Below are 23,825 nucleotides of genomic sequence, written 5' to 3'. Positions count from 1 at the left end.
TAAAATCTTTATGAGTCTAGACCAGTTATTCTTATCCTGGGGTCAATGAGCTTGAAAACTCAAGTTTACTAGAAAATTGTCTTCCAAGGCAGCCCAATCCATTTCAGGTTAGCTCTAACTTTTACAAATTGCCCCCATGAAAATCAAGCCTAAATCTGCCTCTTGGCAATTCTTGAGTTACTATTCCTACTGCCTTCAGAGGTAAGTAGAACAAGTCCAAACCCTAGTCTACATGACAATGTAGCAATGAGCTGAATGGACAACTGTAATCTCTCCCAAAGTCTTCTTGCTTCAGGCATCCTCAATTGCTTCAAAATATCCTCAAGCTCTTCACCATTCTGACTAATAACTTCCCCAGCACATCAAAGTCCTTTTTCAAATGTGGAGCTTAAAACTGAATACAGTATTATAGATGTGATATAACCAAGATAGTAATCAATCCTCAAATCCTGAAGGCTATGCCTTTCAATGCAGTCTAAGATGACAAATTTTTTTGATTGCTTTATCACACTAGTGATTCATTACTCTCAGAAGCAATATTCGTTAGATAATTTATTTCATTATACCTTTGCATCTTTGTTCTTGGACACATACTTTAAGATACAGAAAGACATCCAACTGTTTTTGTTGTTTGTTTTTTAGGTTTTTTGCAAGGCAAATGGGGTTAAGTGGCTTGCCCAAGGCCACACAGCTAGGTAATTATTAAGTGTCTGAGACCAGATTTGAACCCAGGTACTCCTGACTCCAGGGGGTGCTTTATCCACTAAGCCACCTAGCCGCCCCTAGACATCCAAATGTTAAGAGGAATTCATCAGTATTTTTTTATTAAGCACCAATTACGTACTATAGTGATAAAATGTGAAATGCGGTTGGATAGACAACCAATTGAATTAAGGAGAGAGTGCACATAAGAGACTAACAGACACAGGCATGATAATCAAAAGGTGAACCCAATCTACTTAACTGGAATACATTTGGAAAACTTCACAATGCTTTCATAGGATCCCTTTCACAAAAACTATTTTTAAAGTAGCAATGTATTCTGAGCAATTCTATACCTTGCAAAACCATATTACTATCATCACAAAACGATCAGCATTGCAGATGATTCAAAAGGACCACTGAAACAAACATCGTAAGGAATCTAAAGGGTATTAACAATGATTTGCAGATGAGAAGGGGAAAGATTAGAAATCAAGCATTTATTAAGTACTTAATATGTGTAAGGCACTGTGCTAACACCACATGACACATTATTATTTAATTTAATCTCACAACCATCCTGACAGGTAGAGGCTTTTGGTATTTCCATTTACAATTGAAGAAACTGAGGCAGACAAGTTAAATGACTTGGCCAGTAAGTGTCTGAAGCTGGATTTGCATTCTTGATTTCCCTGATTCCAGGCTCAGAGCTAGCTAAGAGAAAACACAAGAGACATTTCTGAGTATAATTAAATAGATAAACCATAGAAAGTTCTCCATTCTTAATACTCTAGGAGACTGGGAGATCCAGTATGGAAAATTTATAGAAAGATATAGATAAAACTATAGCATCAAATGAGAAGGAATAGAGAAATTAAAAAATGAACCTGAGATGAAAGGGGTCTCACATCAACAAGATCCAAATTCTATTGAAATATGAAAGTACAACTACTATTCATTTTGTAGTCATCTTTTGAAAGCTGTGAAAACTACATAAAATTAGAGCCATCATTGTTATTTAAAAATATTTTTTTTTCTGTGAGAAATTTCCACTTCTAGGATCAAGGATTTAGAATTGAAAGAAAGTTTAGAGATTATCTCATTCTGTCCCTTCATTTCACGAGAAAATATGAGATCCAGAGAGAAGGATTTGTTCAAGATCATAAATGGGTAGAAGAGGGGCAGTCCAAGTAAAGGGGATTCCCTCTGGAAAAAAGAAATGGCTAGGAAGGAGAGCATTTTTTAGGGAAAGGAATGATGGCCTAATAGTTCCTGTAAAGGCTTTATATCCTTGGGAGACAAGTCACTGATTTGCTGGTTAATTTTGCAAAATCTGAATTTCATACAAATAAGCTTAATATTTAAATAAAAGTTAAAGTTTTTGTTTGGCATCAATATAGAATCACACAGTGTCCAAAAATAACCTTGACTAAAGATCATTTCATTTCCCTCCCTCTCCTTCCTGCTTTAGTAAAAATATTTTATTCAATTTTCCAAATTAATTCCAGAATTAATTTCTGAAAAAAGTAACAAGTATAAAATGAATTTTTTACATGCTTACTAAAAACAAAACCCCCAATTCCCTGAATTTGATATTACCATCTTGTTTCTGTAGGCAAAGAAAACCGATTAATAACACTTAAGTAAAGTTAAATGTCAGAGAAAGTTACCATTATGAATATTTAGGAATAGAAGAGTCCAAAAGCGCTAGAAGCACTAAAAAAGGACGTGTGTTTTATGTACAGAGCAAGGAAACAGAAGAGGGAAAAGGGAATAAGCATTGTATGGTATCTACTCTGTGCCATACACTATGCCAAGTACTTTATAACTAGGATCTCATTTGTTCTGTACACAGTCCTTCAAAGTAGGTGCTATTATTTTCCCCATTTAAAAACTGAAGAAATTAGGGCAGCTAAGTGGCACAACGGATAGAGCACCAGCCCTGAGTTTAAATCTAACTTCACACACTTAATAGTTACCTAACTATATGACCTTAAGTCACTTAACTCCATTGCCAAAAACAAAACAACAACAACAACAAAAACACCCTAAAAAAAATAGTCGAGAAAACCAAAGCAAACAGGTCAAGTAACTTATTCAGGTCACAAAACTAGGAAGGTTGGATCTCTGAGTTCTGTAAGTGACTCCAGGCCTGATGTTTCATCTACTGTGCCATGAAGTTGTCTGTGACCAATCATTCTTTAAGGAAAGGTTAGCCTTGGTAAAGATGACAAACAAGGAAAATATAATTACTGAAAGGGTTCTAGGGAAGCAAACATGCTATTGGATTATTAATCCCATTAGAAATTAGTCCAGTCACTCTGGAAAGCAATTTAGAAGTATATCCTCAAACCTATTAAACTGCGAGTACTCTTTGAGTTAGCTATCCCTCTAACAGGTGTATATGCTAAAAACAAAGAAAGAGGGAAAGCAACCTCATATACAAAAATAAATTTAGCATATGGCTTTTTCTGTTGCAGCAAATAATTGGAAACTATGGGGTGCCAGTCTATTGCAGAATGGCTAATCAAAATATGTGTGTGTGTGTGTGTGTGTGTGTGTGTGTGTATGTGTGTGTGTATGAATGATATAAGGAAACTAGGAAGATGTGTTATACCTGATAGTGAAGTGAGCAGAACTAGAACAATTTATATAATCGTAATAACATTATACAGAAAAACAAATTCGAAAGACTTGAGAACACTGATCAGTGCAATGACGGATTATGATCTCAAAGGAACGATGATGGATCATGCTACCCTCCCTCCCCCATCTCTGGATAGAGAAGCTGATGGACTCAAGATGCACAAATAGTAAGACAATGTGGAAATCTGTTTTGCTTAATGAGGTATATTTATTATGAAAGTATTACTATTCTTTTTCTTTTTTTAATTTTATATTATAATAATCTTCTGAGAGTAATCATAACCCCCCCATCCCAAAAAGATGAAAAACCTCACGAATAGTGAGAGGAAAAAAAGTGTACTTCAATCTATGTACAGATTCCAATGGCTCTGGGATGAGTTGCGTTCCCCATCATAGCCACCAAAGAGGTTGCTGTAATATTTTTCCCACAGTTGCTATCACTAGCTGTATGTGCCTCCACTCTATACCTGCCCACTCTCATCTATTTCGTTCTATCATGTGTTTTACCCGAGTACCCTCTCCCACCAACTTCCTTCTCTTCTATCACCTACTCCCTCCCCTTCCCACCCCCCCTAATTCCCCCTTATCCCATCCCTTTCCTCTCATTTTTCTCTAGGGTAAGAAGATTTCTATACCCTATAAAGTGTATATACTATTTTACTCTCAGAGTCATTTCTGATGAGAATGAAGGCTCATGCATCCCCCCATTCCATTATAAAAGCTTTTTCTTGACTCTTATGTGAAATACCTTAGCCCCTTCTTCCTCTCCTTTCTCTTCCTCCCAGTACTTTCCTTTATCACCCACTGACTCAATCTTTTTTTGTTACACCATTATATTCAGCTCCTTTCTGTGCCTTGTTCATATATGTTCATTCTAACTGAGGAAGCTCATATAATTTATCAGCTTCTTCTTCCCATGTAGGAATACAAGTAGTTCAAAATCATTAAGCTCCTCATAGTTTATCCTTCTCATCCACTCCATGGTTCCCCCAAGTCCTGTACTTGTAGATCAAACTCTCAGCTCTGGATGTTTCAATAGGAAAGTTTGAAAGTCCCATTTCATTTGGAAGTTCATCTTTTCCCCTGAAAGAGATGTTCAGCTTTGCTGGGTACTTGATTCTCAGATCTAAACCAAGATCTTTAGTCTTCTGGAATATCATATTCCAAGCCCTTAATGTAGATGCTGCCACATACTGTATAATCCTGTGTAGTTGAATTGTTTTCTGGCAGCTTTTAGTATTTTCTCTTTGAGGGAGTTTTGGAGTTTCACTATAATATTCTTTGAAGTTTTTCTTTTGGGATCTCTTTCAGGAGGTGATTGGTGAATTCCCTCAATTTCTATTTTATCCTCTGCTTCTAGGATCTCAGAGAAAATTTGTTGTATTATTTATTTCTTGAAAAATGAAGTCTAGAGTTCGATCAGTAGCGGGAGTGGAGAGCGGACCCATCTCCACCGCCGGCCTAGTCACCATCACATCCCGGGAGGAGCTGCCGCTGCCACAGCAGGCCCCAGTCACCATCATCGCAACCATGAGCAGTGAGGCCGAGACCCAGCAGCTGCCCGTCCCCCCCACCCCCCCGCCCCTGCCCTCAGCACCGCCGAGACCAAGCCCGGCATCACTGGCAGCGGTGGAGAGAGCGGCAGCCCCGGCAGCCTCACATCAGCGGTGCTCGCTGGTGGGGACAAGAAGGTCATCGCAACGAAGGTTTTGGGAACAATAGAACGGTTCAATGTAAGAAATGGCTATGGTTTCATCAACAGGAATGACACCAAGGAAGATGTATTTGTACACCAGACTGCCATAAAGAAGAATAAACCCAGGAAGTACCTTCGCAGTGTAGGAGAGGGAGAGACTGTGGAGTTTGATGTTGTTTAAGGAGAAAAGGGTGCAGAGGCAGCTAATGTTACAGGCCCTGGTGGTGTTCCAGTACAAGGCAGTAAATATGCAGCTGACCGTAACCATTACAGACATCATCCACATCGTAGGGGTCCTCCATGGAACTACCAGCAGAATCACCAGAACAGTGAGAGTGGGGAAAAGAAAGAGGGATCAGAGAGCACTCCAGAAGGCCAGCCTCAACAACGTCGTCCCTACCGCAGGCGACGGTTCCCGCCTTACTACATGCGGAGACCCTATGGGCTTCGACCACAGTAATCCAATCCTCCTGTGCAGGGAGAAGTCATGGAGGGAGCTGACAACCAGGGTGCAGGAGAACAAGGTAGACCAGTGAGACAGAATATGTATTGGGGTTATAGACCACGATTCTGCAGGGGCCCTCCTTGTCAAAAGAAAGCCTAGAGAGGAAGGTAATGAAGAAGACAAAGAGAATCAAGGAGATGAGACGCAGGGTCAGCAGCCACCTCAACATCGGTACTGGTTATCGCTGTAACTTCAATTACCAATGCAGACGCCCAGAGAACCCTAAACCACAAGACAAAAGCAGCCAAACTACCAGCTAAGAATACATCAGCTCCCAAGGCTAAGCAGGGCGGGGCTCAGTAAATGCCGGCTTACCATCTCTACCATCATCTGGTTTAGTCATCATACAAGAATAAAGAATATGAAATTCCAGCAATAAGAAATGAACAAAAGATTTGGAACGGAAGACCTAAGTGCTTGCTTTTTGCTAATTGACCAGATAACTAGAACTCTCTGCATTATCTATGCAGCATGGGGTTTTTATTATTTTTACCTAAAAAAAGTCTCTTTTGGGGAATGACAAACATGTTTTTTAAAAAGCCTGGTTTTCTCAATACACCTTTAAAGGTTTTTAAATTGTTTCATATCTGGTCAAGTTGAGATTTTTAAGAACCTCATTTTTAATTTGTATAAAAGTACACCTAATTTTTTCAAAAATCCACAAACTGCAAGCACCTGTTAATAAAGGTCTTTTTAAATAAAAAAAAAAAAGAAAAGAAAAATGAAGTCTAGGCTCTTTGCCTGATCGTGAATTTCAGGTAGCCCAATAATTTTTAAATTCTCTCTTCTGAATCTGTTTTCAAGGTTGGTTTGCTTTTTTTCCAATGAGATATTTCACACTTATTTCTAATTTTTTTTTGGAATAGTTTTATTTCTTCCTGATTTCTCGCAAAGTCATCAGTTTTTGTTGCAATTGAAGGAGTTATTTTCTTCAGAGAGCTTTTTTTAATCTCCTTTCCCAGCAGGCCAATTCTGCTTTTTTAAGGCATTCTTCTCATCATTTGCCTTCTGTGTTGCTCTTTCCATGTGGCCTAAACTGGTTTTTAACATTTTATTTTCTTCAGTATTTTTTTCTATTTCTTTCACACCAAGTTGCTGATTTGGTTTTCATGCTTTATTTGCATTTTTTCTCCTAATTTTTCCTCTACCTCCCTTAATTGCTTTTCAAAGTCTTTTTTGAGCTCATCCATAACCTAAGCCCATTTTCTATTTCTCTGGGAGGTTTTGGGTACAAAAGTTTCGATTTTGTCATCTTCTGAATCTTCCATGGGGCCAAAGTAATTTTCTATGGTCAGATTTTTTTCTTTTGTTTGCTCATTTCCTGAGACTATGACTGATTTACTGCACTTCTAAGGCTTTGGGGGTTTTTTGGGACATCCCATCAGGGACCTTAATTCTTCCAAGGTCTTACGAGAGGTTCTGACTGCTTTCTTGTCTGTGCTTTGATATATTGATGACCACAGGTGCTCTCCCTCTACCCTGGAGCTGTGAGGATAGTTACTGCTTGGCTATGGTAGTACAGAAGCCCAAACTGCCACCTGAATCTGAGTGTGGGAAAACAACTGAGTTCTTCCGAGGGAGAGCAGAGAGACCTCTGGATTCTCCCTGACCCCTTACCGTCTATGGGCTGGGAGCCTGGACAAGGTGGGTGGCTCTGCTGACACCTGCTGCAGGTTCTCCCCACAGGGCTGCTCTGAGGCTGGCGCTTCCCTCTGCTCTGCACTCAATCTGCCACAGCAGAGTTCTCTCACCTCCCCTTCTAGCTGACGCAATTGATCCCTTGGCCAAGAAGTCTAGAAACTATCCCCTCTGCCACATACCCAGGCACCTGGCCCAATTGTGCTATGCTGTGACTGCAGCTTTTTCCAACCCCCAGTCCTGGGGGAACAGACTTGCAGAACTTACAAGTTGTCTTGGACTGGGAAATCGTACCACTCAGTTTTTCTGTGGGTTGACCATCTAAATTTTGGCTAGTCATAATTTGACAAATTTTGTAGTTTTTGGGGGAACGAGTTTCCAGAAATTCCTTCCTTTAGGTCGCCATCTTGATTCCACCCCCTATTCCTTTTCTTTGCAATGAGAATGGCAGTAGTGTAGTTAAAAAAAAAAGACATGAAAGAGCAGAAAGAAACACAAGCAGGATAGTTTTGAAAGCAGAAGACAAATTATATACTTAGGAAAAGCAAATTGTGCATGATAGAAATATCAGTTACATGTATAATTCCCCTTTTCTATCCTAGTATGTATATGGAAATATATTTTATTTGGTGTTAAGGACAAAAAAAAATCTTTTTTTTTAAAGGATTACAGAAGGTTATACCCCAGGATATGTTAAACAACAGAAAGAAAACAGGACCATTTAACATTTATCTTTCTACTCTATTGAGGGAAACAATGCTAAAACTGAAGCTTCAGGTGTTTTCTCTTTTTTAGTTTCTTATCTGATTATTTTGAATATATTCAAATATCCTTGACATGGACAAACTACATTCCAGAGATCTTACAGACAAGGCAATTTTTTTGGGGGGGGTATCATGAGAATGGAGGTGCTTAAGGTCTAGAAATGAATAAACATTGTCCCAATTCTTCTTAGTGACTGGCAAATTTTTTTTCTTTAGATTTTTTGCAAGGCAAACAGGGTTAAGTGGCTTGCCCAAGGCCATACAGCTAGGCAATTACCAAGTGTCTGAGACTGGATTTGAACCCAGGTACTCCTGACTCCAGGGCCAGTGTTTTATCCACTATGCCACCTAGCTGCCCTGACTGGCAAAAATTTTCTAACAGGTGTGTGAAAATTTACAAAATAAAGCCTGAAAATTAGGAGTTAATATTGGTTTATCAAGAACAAATCATACCAAATTAATTTCATTTCTTTTTCTGCTGGGTTAGCAGGCAGGGAAATATTACAGTCTTCATATAAATAAACAGCAAACATTTGACATCATTTCTCATGATTTCCTTGTGAATAAGATGGATAAATGTGGAATGAATAAAATTAGTACAGTAGACTGCTAGCTAGCTAAACTGTTCCAGAAGATTACTGAGTCACTGGTATCCACCCAAAGGAACTTGTCTAAGACATGTCATTTAGGTCTACCTTCTGCCCCACATAGCTTTGACAAAGTTTTTAATGGCATTTTCATCAAAAATACAAATGTCAAAATTAGGAGAAACAGCTAATAGAAGAGGTGAAAACAATGAGATCCAAAAGACCACACTTACAACGATGGGTTAAAATTAAGTGATGAAATTTAAAAGACATAGAGGAGATCTGGCTAAACACACAGTATACTGAGTACTGAGGTAATTAAATTCTAAATATGTTCCACTAGTGTCATTAATAAAAATAGTTATAGATAGAAAAGCAGATCTACTCCTTTTCATGCTAATTTCTCCCTATCCCTTTAGTTTTATTAACAAATATTCTCAAAATGATTTGGCTGAACTGACTGGGTCTCATGTCAAGCTCTGTCCAAGGGCCTTGAATTTAGTAGGTACTTAATATTTATTGATTGTAAACATCAGTTTAACCTCAATCAGCTTTACACTGTTTAATTAAAGGTAATACCACTAATTCAATCTTCTACTATCTCCTGTAATTTTGGGCCATTGCTTTTGATTTCTGACTCTCTACTCAGCAAGATTGGTATTTGCATGAGGGGATCATTTCTAATGATACTGTGGACTACTTGCTATGACAACTATTTAACATAATTAAAATATATTCAAAGTAGTAAGGAAGTGAAAAAATTTATCTGAGCTTCAATTCCCTCTTAAACGTGTTTGTTCTATTTTTATCAGTTTTAATATTTTATTTAATTTTATTTAATATTTCCTTGATAAAGAAACATATTAAGTATCTCTTTCCAGTTGTCCATTAGTAATCTATCTTCCTTTTTTAATCATATTCTGTGTAACCTTAAATTAAATGAATATGTCCAAATGAATCATCGAATAGAAAGAATTGTTTATGAGATTGGTTCACATCTTTTTTAATTAGGTCACCCTGCTATAGTTGTGGGTAATTCAGTTTTCAATATTTATCCTTTTTGATTTTTTTTTAGGGCTTTTTTTTTTTTGCAAGGCAAATGGAGTTAAGTGGCTTGCCCAAGGCCACACAGCTAGGTAATTATTAAGTGTCTGAGGCCAGATTTGAACTCAGGTACTCCTGACTCCAGGCCGGTGCTCTATCCACTCGTCACCTAGCTGCCCCAATATTCATCTTTTAAAAAAAAATGATATTAATGATTAGCCTACATGGGGGGCAGCTGGCTTGGAAATGGAATATATTATCTATTTGAAATCTTAATATTATATTCACCACATCCAAATACAATCCTCTCACTGAAATCACCAAGTATTAAAATAAATATGGTTTAATTTAGAGGGATTTGTTAAGTTCTTCCTAGACCTCTACTTATTCATCTATTGTGGCAATGTCTACTATCTTACTCATACAAGAAATTCTGGGCAAGACAAATCCATAAAATAATGTGAAATCCTTTATTCACCTCTGATGACAGGGAAGTCTAAACTATTCTTCCATTTAAATGACACAAATTATTTATAGCTGTATAGCAATCAAATCAGGAATACTGTTAATTCAATTATTTCAACAGTATATAAACATGTTCATCAATACAACAAAAATCTCACTCTAGGCAGCAAAACTTAAATTAACATTTATAGGCAACTTAAGAACTCTACAATTCTCAGTTGTCTGGTCTGTGGATCATTTTGGAATTTTATGGTGTTTTTTTTGTGTGTGTGGAAAAAGCCGTTGCAATAATTAGCTAGGTTGATCCACAGAGAAAAGCTATCATCAGGTGCAATTCAAAGTCCTCTCAACTATGACAGAATCTTTGACAACTTGCACTCACAGCATTGAAAAGCCCATGAAAAAGCATCTAAGTAAGCCTTTGTGGAGGTTCCTGGTTGCTCTCAACTTTTTGAAGGAATACATTTTTCATTAAAGTGTATGAATATGACTAATTCTAAATACAAAATAATCACATCTCCAGAAGGGCCTTATTCAATAGTCACTGGAAGTCTTGGCCCAGAGGGGATGAATTCTTGGACAAGAGAATGAAGATTAAAGAGCAGAGTGAGGCATTAAAGGGAAAAAAGCAAAAACTAAGAAGAGGATGACTCAGGAAGATAAATCAAATGAGACCTCTATATTGGGTGGGTGGTTCTAGAGGTAAGGAAATATTTATGATAGATATCATATGATAGCTCTAGGTTTTAAGTACTACTGATATCCAAGTATCAAAGTCATAGTTCACATTTTACAGTTGTATTGAATCCTATAAAAGTTGTGTGTATCCTATACAAGGAGCTATCAATAGCTGTTCACTGTACAATGCTGCATCTCTAATCTCTGAGGATATAGTCTTACAAGAAATAATCCCTTCCCTCAAGGAATTTATATCCTATAACATGAAACACGTTCACATGTAAAGACACACAGATTAAATAAGACGGTAGCTTTTTAATACCTATAATTTCTTTATTAAAGCAGAACATACTAGCTTCTCAAACACATCTATAGTAAGTCAGTATTATTATAGCAGTTTTGAAGATAGTTTCAAGTACTACTGCTTTAGACTTGAAGGGGGGAAAAAGGAGGCCAGATAATTTTGCTTCCTAAATGGGATTCATTTAAGCCTATATCCTCAGAGGCTGGAGCTTGCTGATTGATATTTAGTTGGAGTATCACTAGTCTAAAACATGAGTTCTTGTTGTTTAAGAGAAATTCCTTAATCCAATTGAGAAGTAGTTAATTCCTTGGCTTCACAAAAAAGATGTGGCAAAAGGCTATATTAAGTTACTTCAAAAAAACTCAAGCCTAAAAAAATTTATCTATAAAATGCAAAAGTAAGCCTACTGCTACAACAGAGCTAATATTTAAAGAAGTTTAAACAGGCCAATTCTGTCTTTATCCAGGTCACTAAGTATCTGCCTGATAATTGAGCATTTGCTATCCCTTTAAAGACCTTACCAGTCTAGTCCCAACTCATGTTGACAGACATACTGCCATATTTACCTTTCATTAAATAATCAACCAGAAGATAAAATTATTTCAATGTCAGTTGTTAATGAAGCAGTACAGTAAAAAGGATGTGCTGCCCATCATAAACTTAGGAGACACATTACTGCAACAATATTACTAACATCATTAAGGAGGAAACTAAATGAGTACAGGGATCCCACAAGCTGAGGTCCTCACAAGGGGAAGCACATGATATAGAAAGCTCAGATTTGTCTTCCTATGATTTCCCTAGGCTGCTCCTCTCTGGATGAGATGTGTTGACTAGGGGCACTGCTCTGCAGGACTCACTGCTCTACGTGGCACGATGCTTCCAGTTTCCAGTTAAGCTGAATCTTTGGCTGTTACTTATACATAAAACCAGTAAGAATTCTCCCCAGTTTTACTCTCACACTCACTCTCTCTCTCTGTCCTCTTGCTCCTACAAAAGGTCCAGATGAGTTCAAGAGTTCAGAATTTGCTGGCTCATGAAGCTGACTATTTTATGGTATGATAAAACTATTCCTCAATTTAAACTCAATTTCTCCTGCTTGCCAAAGTTAATGTGTGGGCAGAGAAAAGACATATAGGCAATGTATACCCAAGAGCAAGTCCTTTCAGCAGCCTTTTCTGATCCCTTCATAGGCAAGTTTGATCACTCCAACTCTGAAGCTCAAGTGGGATAGAGCCAGACATACTATAATTTCCCTTAGCAGACCAAAGACTCAAAATGACCAGTTCCTTGATTAAAAGTGCATGAAACATGAACTCTTATAGAAAAGGCAGCCCACAAGTACTATGATATGTACTATTGTTCATATATATTGTTCAACATCTTCAAAACAAAACTCAGTCTTCCAAATTTTCCTAACACTGTAGAATGCACCACTTTCTTCCAATCTCCAAAGTGTATAACCTTGGCATTATCAACTCCCTCAAACCACATACCCAATTATTTGCCAAATCTTTCCACCTCTACTATATATATCATTCTTACTTCATCCTTTCTCTCTACTCATCACTTCTAACCTAGTTAATTTTAACAGCCTCCTAGCCTTAAATTCATGGACTCCATTCAAAACTTCCAGAGATGCCAAAGTCATTTTCCTTAAAGGTGAATTTGCCTATATCATTCTCCTTCTCAATAAATTCCCTACTGCTTCTAGAATAAAATATATACTCCTTTAGCCTTTAAAACTCTTTACTCCCCTTCCCATGTGATACATAAATGCTGCATCTCCTTTCTCTGGGCCTTTACATTGGCTCTTTAATTCATTCCTTTCTCACCTTTACTTCATGGAATCCTCTAGAAGCCTTTTCTGATTGCTCCAATAGCTAGTAATCTTCTTATCTTGTACTCATCTGTATTCATTCTCTTTATATTTATTCCATCTATATTTAAATGCAGACAGACTTTCTTCATCATTTATATAGCACTTACTCTGTGCCAGATATGCCAAGCACTTTACTATTATTATCTCATTTGATAGAACAAAAGTTCCTTGAGAGTAGGAACTGTTGGGGCGGCTAGGTGGCAGAGTGGATAAAGCACTGGCCCTGGAGTCAGGAGTACCTGAGTTCAAATCTGACATCAGATACTTAATAATTGCCTAGCTGTGTGGTCTTGGGCAAGCCACTTAACCCCATTGCCTTGCAAAAAAACACAAAAAAAGTCTGGGGAGAGTAGGAACTGTTTCATTCTTCATATATCCAGTACTTCCTAGCACACAGAAGGCGCTTAAATGCTTGTTGATTAACACACAAGTTTTACGGTCCCATAAAAATAAGATTCATCTTATAGGGAAAAAAATTAATTGTGGCCTCTCTTCATCACTTGCCATATAATATAGACTAGGACAGTTATCAATGTCAATTATTTTTGTACTTCCTACGTGTACTGAATAACAGACACTGAATAAATTTACTTGCTGAATTGAATTGTTATATAACAAGACAAAGGTATTAAAAGAGAGTACAGATTTGAAGTTTAAACATCATAATCAAGATCATCATTCACCAGTTAGCCAAGTCCTAATTTATAATTTTGTTACTGGATTACATATAATGAATTACAAATAATAATGCAAAAAAAATTGCACTTCGTAACATATCACCATACCAACCAACAGGATGATACAAATGTTGAATCAAAATATTTTAATATTAATTATCCAAATTTAAGGAAATTCCCAGACATAATCACGATCTTCACTTTAGAGATACTAAATAAAACAGAGACATGAAAAACCTATCACTTGACCCTCATAAAACCTTAGAAAAAAGAGGTAGGTTAAAAAATGGAAAAGACTTGTAATCAAAATTATGAGATGTTATTCACACTATAACACTTTAATACACCATAATGTCAATCTAATCTTCAGAAAACTAAAGCAATTTCTCAAAGTTATATTTGGGACAGATTATGATTTTAACATTTATAATATAAATCTTTAAACATGTAAAGATTTGTCTTAACATGTTTGGCAAGCAATAGTATGATTGTAAATGCTTTAGAACAAATGACAACTCACTGTTTTTAATTCCATAAGGACTTGTTCATCTACTCCATCATCCAGAAAAACTTCCCTGACATCATTGAGGACATCTTCCATCACAGACCTATATAGTTTGGGCTGTAAAGAAAAAAGAAAATGAAAAGAATGAATTCATTTAGTACATATATTGGATTTAATAATTAATGTAGCTGTCATTTTACAAAATATCTGATTAGTTTGGGAAACATTACCATAAAGATTGGAGAGTTATGTCAATTTGATTGATTAGCTTAAAACAATAAATATTTCTAAGATAATGGGTAAATTCTATATCCACAGATTATTCACTTACTGAATCCTTCAGTTAAATTGAAACAATTCATTGTCACATAAAAATCTGCATACCAGAATAAGCAATACAAATTCTAGCATCTCAATATCAAATACTAATTCTTGTGATCAAAAACATATTTCCAAATTGCTCAGATTTGGTCTCTGTCACTACTCTACTTTATTTTGACACTTTCCCAGCTCCTCCCCACACCGCCCCCCCACCACCAACAAACCTTCCAAAGCTTCCCTGCCAGGCTTTGTCAGTCTGACCTTTGGGTTTCAGACCTAGGACCTGAAAAGTATAATCATTTGACTCCTGTTTCTGGATAGCCTTAGGCTGACTTCTCACAGTCATTTCCATTTGGCATTCTGGTTTAGATTCCACACTCTTAAGCCTTCCCCCCCCCCCATTTGTGTTCAGAGGGGTATATGCCATGCCTCTTTTCTACATAACCCCCAAAATCAATTCTACTTTCCTCCTCCACTTGGAGGAGGATCATGGGTGGGTGGGGGAATGACACAGTATTATAATCTAAGAATACAAGCATATTTTCTACCAAATTGTTCCAATACTCTAGAAAACAAATCCTGAGTGATAATGGGCAATTCTGATTTTCTACTGTGTAAGGATAGGAATAGGGACTTGAACCTGTGAAGTAGTGTATTCCAAGATAAAGAAACTCCCTCTACCATTACAGGAGAGCAGATACTTTGAAACTTAAATTCAGTTTCCATTTTCTACAACACTGGGAGACCAAGTGACTTGCCCTGGATCACAAAGCCAGGATGTAATAGAGCTGAGACTTGAACCCAGGTCTTTCTGGTTTTGAGGCAGGTCACTATTAACTACCTCAGACTACCCTTTGTCTACTATGTAAAAATCAATAAATTTAGGTTTGGAAAATCATTTTAAAGATGAGGGAAAGGGCTAGGAAATGCTAAACTGTATACTACTAATCAGACAAAACATGTTCAACCTCACATTGTTACTTTTTAAGTTTATAGGCTATATATCTCCAACTAGGTTGTAAATTACTAAAGGTCCAATCTTCCCTGAAGGGCAAGGTATAAGGATGCTTTATTTATTTTTTTTTTTGTATTCCCAAACACAGAACACGGCAAGGATATGTGCAATTCAAAAAAAGATCAGGAACTTATTTCGCAGTTAAAACATAACATTTGCTTTATGAAGTTTCATTTAGCATCTACAATGAATTTTTAAATTATTTTTAATGTACTAAAGTAATCCATGGAATCAAATTTATCCACACTGAAGTTCCATTTTGAAATCACAAAACAGAATAAACTCAACCCAGCATTGGCTCAAAGCCAGGATAATAGACAACAAGGAACACTTGAGTTTTAAATCTGGACAAGTGGATAGCTAGCTTACTACAAACTTTATGCTTCAGTTTTCCCATTTGTAAAAGAGAGGAGAGAAAAGTTATATCTAGGATAAAAAGAGGTTACTAACTGAAGCAGGAAGGTAGGTAGCCTGAGGAAGAGATGGAATGAAGCCATCAACCAGGCAAGACACATCACTGCCATACTTTGACCAACATATGCCCTCAGATTCGAAATATCTACTGCTCCCAGTACCCTGAACCAAAGAGCCTTGGGAATAGTCTGCGTACAGGCTACAACTTCTAAGCACTGAGGGTTTTAGAAACCATGAGAAGGGGCCTTCCTTTCTTCCTCACTCCCACCACCATCAACTACCTACCACCCAACTGTCACGCAAAGGGGTGCTACCATATGTGAGGCACTATGCTGAGCACTAGGGATTCAAAGAAAGATAAAACATAACAAAACCTAGTCTTGTTCTTAAGTTTTCTTGAGATAACTGGTCCTTACAAAGTATCATATCCAGGGAAGCAATTCCTGTGGAGAACAGAACAGTCCTTTCCAATTATCTACTATCCAACTTCCCCAACGGGTAAGCAAGCCAGTCCCTAGCTAAAGCAGCAAAGCAGCCAGAAGGAGAGATGGGAATTACCATGTACTATGCAAGTCAAACCACCACCTCCCTTAAGACCCTTGAGAATAGTAGCCCACTGCCCAGTCATCATCCTGGGAAGCAACTCATATGGAGATGTAGTTGGGCAATTGCTCCCACAAGGTGCTACAGGCATAGCTATTAAAGAACCAGAATAGAAAGTGTTGGCCATCAAAAATCCTGGGCATTGTCAACTAGTTCAACATCTAAAAATTGATAATATTATTAGACAACCTGAGTTAAATCTGGCCTCACTTAATAATTGCTTAGCTGTGAGATCTTGGGCAAGTCACATAACTCCACTGCCTGGCAAAAACCAAAAAAAAAAAAGGCATTATCATCTTTTTCTTGCAATCTCTTAAAAACTATGGAGCCTTTCCACAAACATCTCCGCAATCCTTGACACAGGGGATGGTCTTACTGTGGTTTGTCTCTCCAGCACCCTGCACTTAATGACTGCATATAGTTTTGCATACATTAAGCACTTAAGGATTGCTTTTTTCATTCCTACATAGCAAATGTAGAATCAAAAGCTCAAAGAAGAAACACAGGGTATGGGGTAGAAGGTTCTTTTATATTTTAATATAAACAGCCAAATCAGATCAAAAGAAGCATTAAAGGGGCGGCTAGGTGGCACAGTGGATAAAGCACCGGCCTTGGAGTCAGGAGTACCTGGGTTCAAATTCGGTCTCAGACACTTAATAATTACCTAGCTGTGTGGCCTTGGGCAAGCCACTTAACCCCATTTGCCTTGCAAAAAAAAAAACCCTTAAAATTAAAAAAAGAAATAAGCATTAAAGTACTACACCTGGAATGCAAGGTTGGATTACTGGCTTAGCTGTAGAATTTCCTATAACTATAGCTGAGTAAGGATCTCATTTTCCTCAAACAGTAAATGAAAGGGTTAGAGAAGATGACCCTGGAAATCTCATCTCTTCCAGCTCTATATATGTGAAACAGAATTGTCTCATCATAACATATTCCACAGTTTTCAAAAGGAATTTGTTAAACTTCCTGTAAGGTTCTCTTTTGAAAATAGCTTTTCATTGTTTTTAATTTAAGAAGAAATTAGTAAAAACATGAAATTGATGATGCTAAGGTCAGGAGTTTTATCTCATTTACAACTCCTAGAGCAACCTGGATCTTTCAGAAAGATTCCTATTAATGGTATAATCACAAATAGCACTGGTCACAAGAGCATCTAGGAGAGTTAAAATAGGTTCTTTGAATTTAAAAAAAGAATTAAAAAAAAAACTTTCAATATAACTGGCTTCCTTTATAATTCTATATTTTTTGAATTTAGAAACATTCTGAAAAGTCTATAGGCTTCACAAGACTGCTAAGGTAGTCCATGACTAAAAAATGATTAAGTACCCTCAATCTAGGAAAAAAACTTCTTTGATAAGGACATGGACTGGTTCAACATAAATATATCCTCACAAAAGAATTTAACCAGGGAACTACTTCTACTGTATTATTATGCACATATATGAAGATTTCATTTCTTTTATAGTAGCCTTCTTTGCTCCCCAGGCTGGTTTCACCATAAAATCTCATTAAAGATTATGGCAATGAGGCTATTTAAGATCCTATGAAGAAAAACTAAGCTGTATGCTAAATTATAAATTGTTACAATTACCCCAGATTATAAATCAATATAGGAATTTTTAGCTTATAGAACTAGGTAATTTATAGGCACCTAGAAATAGTTCCAATTCTTCAAGTACTACACAGTACAAATTTTCTTCACTACTATAAGGAACTTCTTTGTTCTGATACATATTTAATGAATCTAATTTTGTGGGGGAGGTGGAGGGGGAAAAGGACACTTGTCCTGTCCCTGATGAAATTTTTATCTTATGTTAAAGGACTTAAACGACATATGACCTTTGTTCTTATAGATGCAATAATTTTTTTCATAAAGCATATGAATATGGAACAATTTAGCCGTCTTTGTTCATATGCTGAAGAGGTTTCTTTAAATATCAGTGTTCAGGTACTTCAGAGATCATTCAGATTAAGAATCATTTCTAAAAACATTTCCTAGTAGTTTTTGAGTGAAAGCTACAAACTATACCAAACAATCACACAAACAGCTTTAGGCAAATACAGAGATACACATAATTTAGGAAAACAGGACATTTAAAAACCAAACTTTATAACTGGATAAATTAGACTGTGAATATTTCCATTACCAAATAACTTACTACAGAAGGGAGGCAGCTGTATTGGATCAAAGATTTACAAGTGGAAGGTCCCTTATTGGCCATGTAGTCCAACTCTTCCTTTTACTGATGAAGAGACAAGAGGACTAGTTGCAGTTATACTAAGTAGCAAAGGTGTGATTTGAAACACTTCATCTTGTCTCCAAATCCCAAACCATTCAACTATTTAGCAATACAACCTGGCCTTTAGTTTTCTCATCAATAAAACAGCCCAAATATTTATACTTCCTGACAGGAGTCATAAAGAGCAAATTAAATAATACATGTAGTTAGTTACATAATTGTCAAGGATTATTAAAAAGTTCTTCTTATTCCCCAATGTGTATAATTTGTTCCATTTACAAAAAATGCTATATATACAGTTGTTGGTACACTCAAGTATCAAATAAAGCAATAAAATACCTATATGGTCCATTCAAATTTTAGGGGAAGCAAATGACAGATTCTTAAAATCTGTTTCTACACTGTATACAAATACAATGCAAAATAAATTCGAATTGCTTCTGTAACAGGAGGATAACGTAAATATCTATCAATTCACCAATGCAAGTCTGTTAACTTTTCTTTTAAATCCAGTATTGGTACTCCAAAGCCTCTCTCTATGCACAATAAAAATTCAATAGATACTACTATTTTTTCTCAAGATGGAAGGCAAATTAATTTAAGATTTAACACAAGAACTTAGGATATATTACACATTTCAAGAGTATTTTCTACAGTTTTAAAAATTTTCAATAAACTGGGAAGCTTTATTTTTTAAAGTGTTTTAAAGTTATCTGTAATCAAACATGCTATAAAATATCAATACTGGACAAAAACTGTTCTATATTTTCCACTGACATTCCAACAAATGTGGTCTATTTCCCACTTCCAAATATCCCGAAAAACTTGAGTGTACTCAGAAGGAAAAAGAAAGGAGGCCTCTTACTTTTTTTCTGCTTTGAATTCTCTCACACACACACACACACACACAAAGTCATCAATAAATACCACAGACTCCTATTGTTTAAAAAGCAGAAAGAAAAGCAAGTTACTGCAGCAAAAAGCCAGCGTTGACGAGCTATGTAGAGTGGACCCAAGAACTGCAAAATTAAAGTGCAAGAAGAGACCACATAGGGGAAAAAAACACTATGCTGTGCACGAATCAGTTTCTCACTCCAGAGCATGCACCTCCCAGGCTCGCTCTCCGCAGCTCTCACTATTTAAAGCCTGATCTGGTGTTTAAATGGAGAGCCGGTGACGTAGGACTGAAAAGCACCTTCCCATCCTGGCAGAGTCTATATTAGAGAGCGCAATGGCTCTATATAAACAGGGCAGCCAAAGGGAGGAGGACCACAAGGAGCAGGGACTGAAAAGCAGGGGAAGCTGCGGCAGCCATGATGGATCGATCTCTCTCTGAGAGTCGCAAACAAGGGGGCCAAGTCTCCACGGTACGGTCCTGGGCAGAGAGGGTTTGTTTGCGGCATTTGGGGTGGGGAATGTCATTTTTTATTGTTATTAGTCTTATAATAAAGGAGAATCGGGTGGATCGAGGATCACATTGCACTGGTGACTGCAAAGGTTATTTATGTGACTGCTTTTTGCAAACCTATGTGACTGCAAGTAACAAAAAAATAAAAGGACACGGGGATGGTTGGGGATGGAGGGGGGGGGAGAATAAGGCAGCGTTTAAGGCAAAGGGAGTGCCTTAGGTTACTGTAATTTTTTTTCCTCTTGCTAGTAGAAGGTATGACGGGATTTTGTTTCCCCTTCGCCATTTTAACGATTCTAAAGGAGATGGGACAAGTGCTTTTCAACCTTTTCAAACCGTAAAATGGCCCCATCCAGCTCCAAAGAAACTAATCACCACAAAACTCAAGGGTCGCCTCACACTTCGCGCCTCGTTCAAAAAAAAGAAAGAAAAAAGGAAAAAAAGGAAAAAGAAATAAAAGAAATAACTCCCTCCACCCCCAGCAAACTGGATCGGGGCGGGGTCTGAGAGATTAAGCTTCTTCCCAAGACCCGGATTTCTCCCCCTGGCTCCTAAGGAAGCAGGAGTGCGCTGCCAAGCGGGCCGGGCCGGGCCGGGCCCGCTCCGGGGACTCTGGGGCTCCCGGTGCCACTTCTCTCGCCCTACTTGTCTGGAGCCTGGTTGCCCCGAGGATCAGACTCCTTCCTAAACTCCTCCCTCTACCACCAGCCCCCCCAACCACCACCTTTTTAAACAAAACCAACTCTCCTCTTTCCACCAAAGCCATTTGCAGGCGGTTTGGGGGGAGCGCAGGGGGTCCCTGCCCTCCTGCCCTCCCTTCCCCAAGTTTGCAGCCTCTTCTTTGGCTCCAGTGGTGACTAATCTGAGCAGCCCGGCGGAGCCCTCCACCTCCGCTCGGCTGCCCGCTTCTCCCCACCCCTCTCGAGCCCCTTCCCTCCTCCCAGGGACGGGGCACAGGTCCCCACCCTGCGCCGCCCGGAGCCCCCCGTTCTTGCCTCCGCCCCGGCCCCCTCCCCCGCCCTCGGCCCAGGTCTTCCCTTCGGCGGGAAGAGGTGGCGGCGGCGACGGCGGAGGCTGGGGTGGGGGTGGGGAGGGGGCTCCCGGGCCCCCGGCCCGCGCCCGCCCCCGCCGCCACCCAGCTCCGGCCGTGGCCGCCGCCGGTCACCGAGTCACATCCTTACCACGGGGTTTGTATTTGCCGAGTTCGCCATTTCCACACACAACACAACAACAAAAAAAAAAATTTAAAAAAAAGAAATAAAAACAAAAATAAAAAAAGACCCCGACTGTAACCAAATCACCGAGATTTAAAAAAAAATGAAAAAAAAAAGATATCGAGTCCCGAAGGTGGAGTAGGGGAAGGGGGGGGCGGTGAAGGGGGGGGGGTTTCCTCCGGGAGCTGATATCCTCGAGAATCGCCCTTAAAAAAAAAAAATCGACCCTTCGGGGGTCCAGGGGAGCGTTCCCCGCCCCCCGCCCGGGGCCAAGGAGCGAAACCGCCACCGGTCGCCGCCCCCCGCGCCGCCGCTACCGCCGCCGCCGCACGGGCTGCAGCCACCAGCCGTCTTCTCCGCCCGCTTCGCTCCTTTATATAGTGAGCCAACGAGCTGCGCGAGCCACCACCGTCCGGAGACAGGGGCAGGAGGAAGGGGAGGGGAGGGGAGGGAAGGGGAGGAGGGAAGGAGCCGAGTGGGAGGGGGCGGCGCGAGACACCGCGAGAGCGGCCGGGCGCACGCACGCGTGGGGGCGCGCGAGACTGCCGGAGCGACTCGCGCTCGGCCGACGTCTCCGCACGGGGTGAAGGTGGGAAGGGAAGCGGGGCTGGGGAGCTGGGAAATGGACCGACTTACTCCCGCCCCCCCCCCCGCTCCAATCGCCTCTCGTGCCGGGGTCACGTGGTCCGCCTCCGCCGCGACCCGGGCGGAAGTTTCTCTCCGCGTCCCTTGACTTTGGAAAGATAAGAGTTAAACAAAAAAAAACAAACAAACCCAAACCCGGCTAAAGCGGCTGAAGGGAAAGGCGGGAGCTTCAATCGAAGCGGTTAGCGCACCTAGGGGCGGTCACCCGTTCGCTAGTCCCCCGGGGGCGCGCCGAGGGAGCTGGGCGGCATTTCAGAAGTGCCGCGCGCCGGCAGCCTCGTTTAGCTCCGGCCTTGGGGTAGGCCGGAGATCACGTGACGCCCCTTCCCGTCCCAGCGAGTGGGCCGCCGGCGGCTTAAGTTTCGATCTGCGGAGTCATCGCTGCCCAAAGCGAGGCACCCGGCGGGACTTCTCGCCGCCGCCGGGCCCGCGGCCCCGCGGCCCCGCGTGACGCTTCCCCGGAAGGAGCTGCTGCGGTGTTCGCTCCCGCACAAGGAAATGAGGGCTCTGCTTTCGGCGCCGATGGAGGGAGAAGTTTTAAATCAGGCGGAGGAGGTAGAAATAGCAACATCATTTTAGAGTCACTCAGCTTCTCTGCCCGCTCATTTGGCTTGCAATATTAATTAAGTCCTCGGTGCTCCGACATTATAAAGAATACACAAAATCAACCTTGACCGGTTTTATTATTTGTAGAATTTACACCCCAATTAATCTCTACTCAACAAAAAAGCCAAGTTAAGCAGCCTCAACTTCCCCCCTTCAAATTCTGGAACCACTCTGCATCGCTGACTAGGCCGACCGAAGTTCCTCCACCGTTTTAAACTCTTTAAAAGGATAGGTTTGGGTTTTTTTTTTAATTTATCTAATTAACGCTGTGCTTGTCCTGTATCAAGTGCTTAATAAAAAACTTTGGCATTCAAAGCTCTTCTTGTTCCCTCTTTACATCTTCTAACTCCACCCCCCCATCCCAAAACAGGCGATTCTGGGACCTTGACCAGTCCTCCATGTCTGCAATTCAGTCCCTCATCGTTTTGTCTCCTGGTTTCTCTGGCTTCCCTGGCTCACATTCTACGCAGGAAGCCTTTCCTTAATATTTCCTGTATGAAGCTTGTTTGTTCATAATTGCTTGCATATTGTCTTCCTCATTAGATTGTGATGTTGAAAGCAAGGGCCCTTTTTTCTTCCATGAACTGGTATATAGGCATTTAATAAATGTTTTTTTGCCGGATTCATTTTTTTAGGGGTTTTTTTTTGCAAGGCAAATGGGGTTAAGTGGCTTGCCCAAGGCCACACAGCTAGGTAATTATTAAGTGTCTGAGACAGGATTTAAACCCAGGTCCTCCTGACTCCAGGGCTGGTGCTCTATCCACTACGCCACCTAGCCGCCCCCCCCCCCAAATATTCATTTTTAATCTACTGTATGTGAAGGAACATTGTCTCATGAATTGGTATTCTTATTAAGTAGTAGCTTAAGTCCTGAATTTTCTCATAATCAATAGGTTTATATTATTTGTTGTTACTTAAGAAAACAATGGCATTATGTAAAAATTCTAAAATACAGTGTTTAAAGTAGAAAGTACAGGGGTTGCTAGGTGGTGCAGTGCATAAAGCCCCAGCCCTGGAGTCAGGAGGACCTGAGTTCAAATTCGACCTCAGACACTTAATAATCACCTGTGTGGCCTTGGGCAAGCCACTTAACCTCATTGCCTTGCAAAAAAACCTAAAAAAAATAAAGTAGAAGTACACCCCCTGATTTTAACCTTCCATCTAAAGTTGAGAAGTCAAAGGCCCCATTGAACCAGAATGCGAAATACCAGAAAGCCACCAAACTCAGAAGTTTTTTCACAATTGCATAACTGGACATCATAT

General features: G+C 39.6%; 1 protein-coding gene, 1 long non-coding RNA gene and 1 pseudogene across 7 annotated transcripts in view; 2 read left to right on the top strand and 1 right to left on the bottom strand.

Annotated features, from left to right (window-relative positions):
- The window catches only part of GTF2A1 (general transcription factor IIA subunit 1), a 46,711-nt gene extending 24,507 nt beyond the window's left edge, over positions 1 to 22,204 (bottom strand). Inside the window, exons 1-2 of one of the 6 annotated variants that reach the window (XM_074235595.1) lie at positions 22,148 to 22,204; positions 14,109 to 14,210 (exon numbers count right to left, since the gene is read on the bottom strand). In XM_074235595.1, coding sequence (XP_074091696.1) covers positions 14,109 to 14,189 — 81 coding nt within the window. In that variant the 5' untranslated portion in view covers positions 14,190 to 14,210; positions 22,148 to 22,204. Of the gene's footprint in view, positions 1 to 14,108; positions 14,211 to 18,608; positions 20,987 to 21,278; positions 21,717 to 22,147 lie in introns of those variants that run through there. The other 5 variants (XM_074235593.1, XM_074235594.1, XM_074235591.1 and 2 more) reach the window with 5 other exon arrangements.
- LOC141522281 (Y-box-binding protein 1 pseudogene) lies at positions 4,879 to 5,867 on the top strand (annotated as a pseudogene).
- The window catches only part of LOC141522282 (uncharacterized), a 48,401-nt gene continuing 44,526 nt past the window's right edge, over positions 19,951 to 23,825 (top strand). Inside the window, exon 1 of the long non-coding RNA XR_012478180.1 lies at positions 19,951 to 20,056. This is a non-coding gene — a long non-coding RNA (uncharacterized LOC141522282). The remainder of the gene's footprint in view (positions 20,057 to 23,825) is intronic.

The sequence above is a fragment of the Macrotis lagotis genome, chromosome 4 (genome assembly GCF_037893015.1).
Source record: "Macrotis lagotis isolate mMagLag1 chromosome 4, bilby.v1.9.chrom.fasta, whole genome shotgun sequence".
Taxonomy (NCBI): domain Eukaryota; kingdom Metazoa; phylum Chordata; class Mammalia; order Peramelemorphia; family Peramelidae; genus Macrotis; species Macrotis lagotis.
Note: the sequence above shows the minus strand (reverse complement) of the source record. Positions and strands in the feature narration are given on the sequence as shown.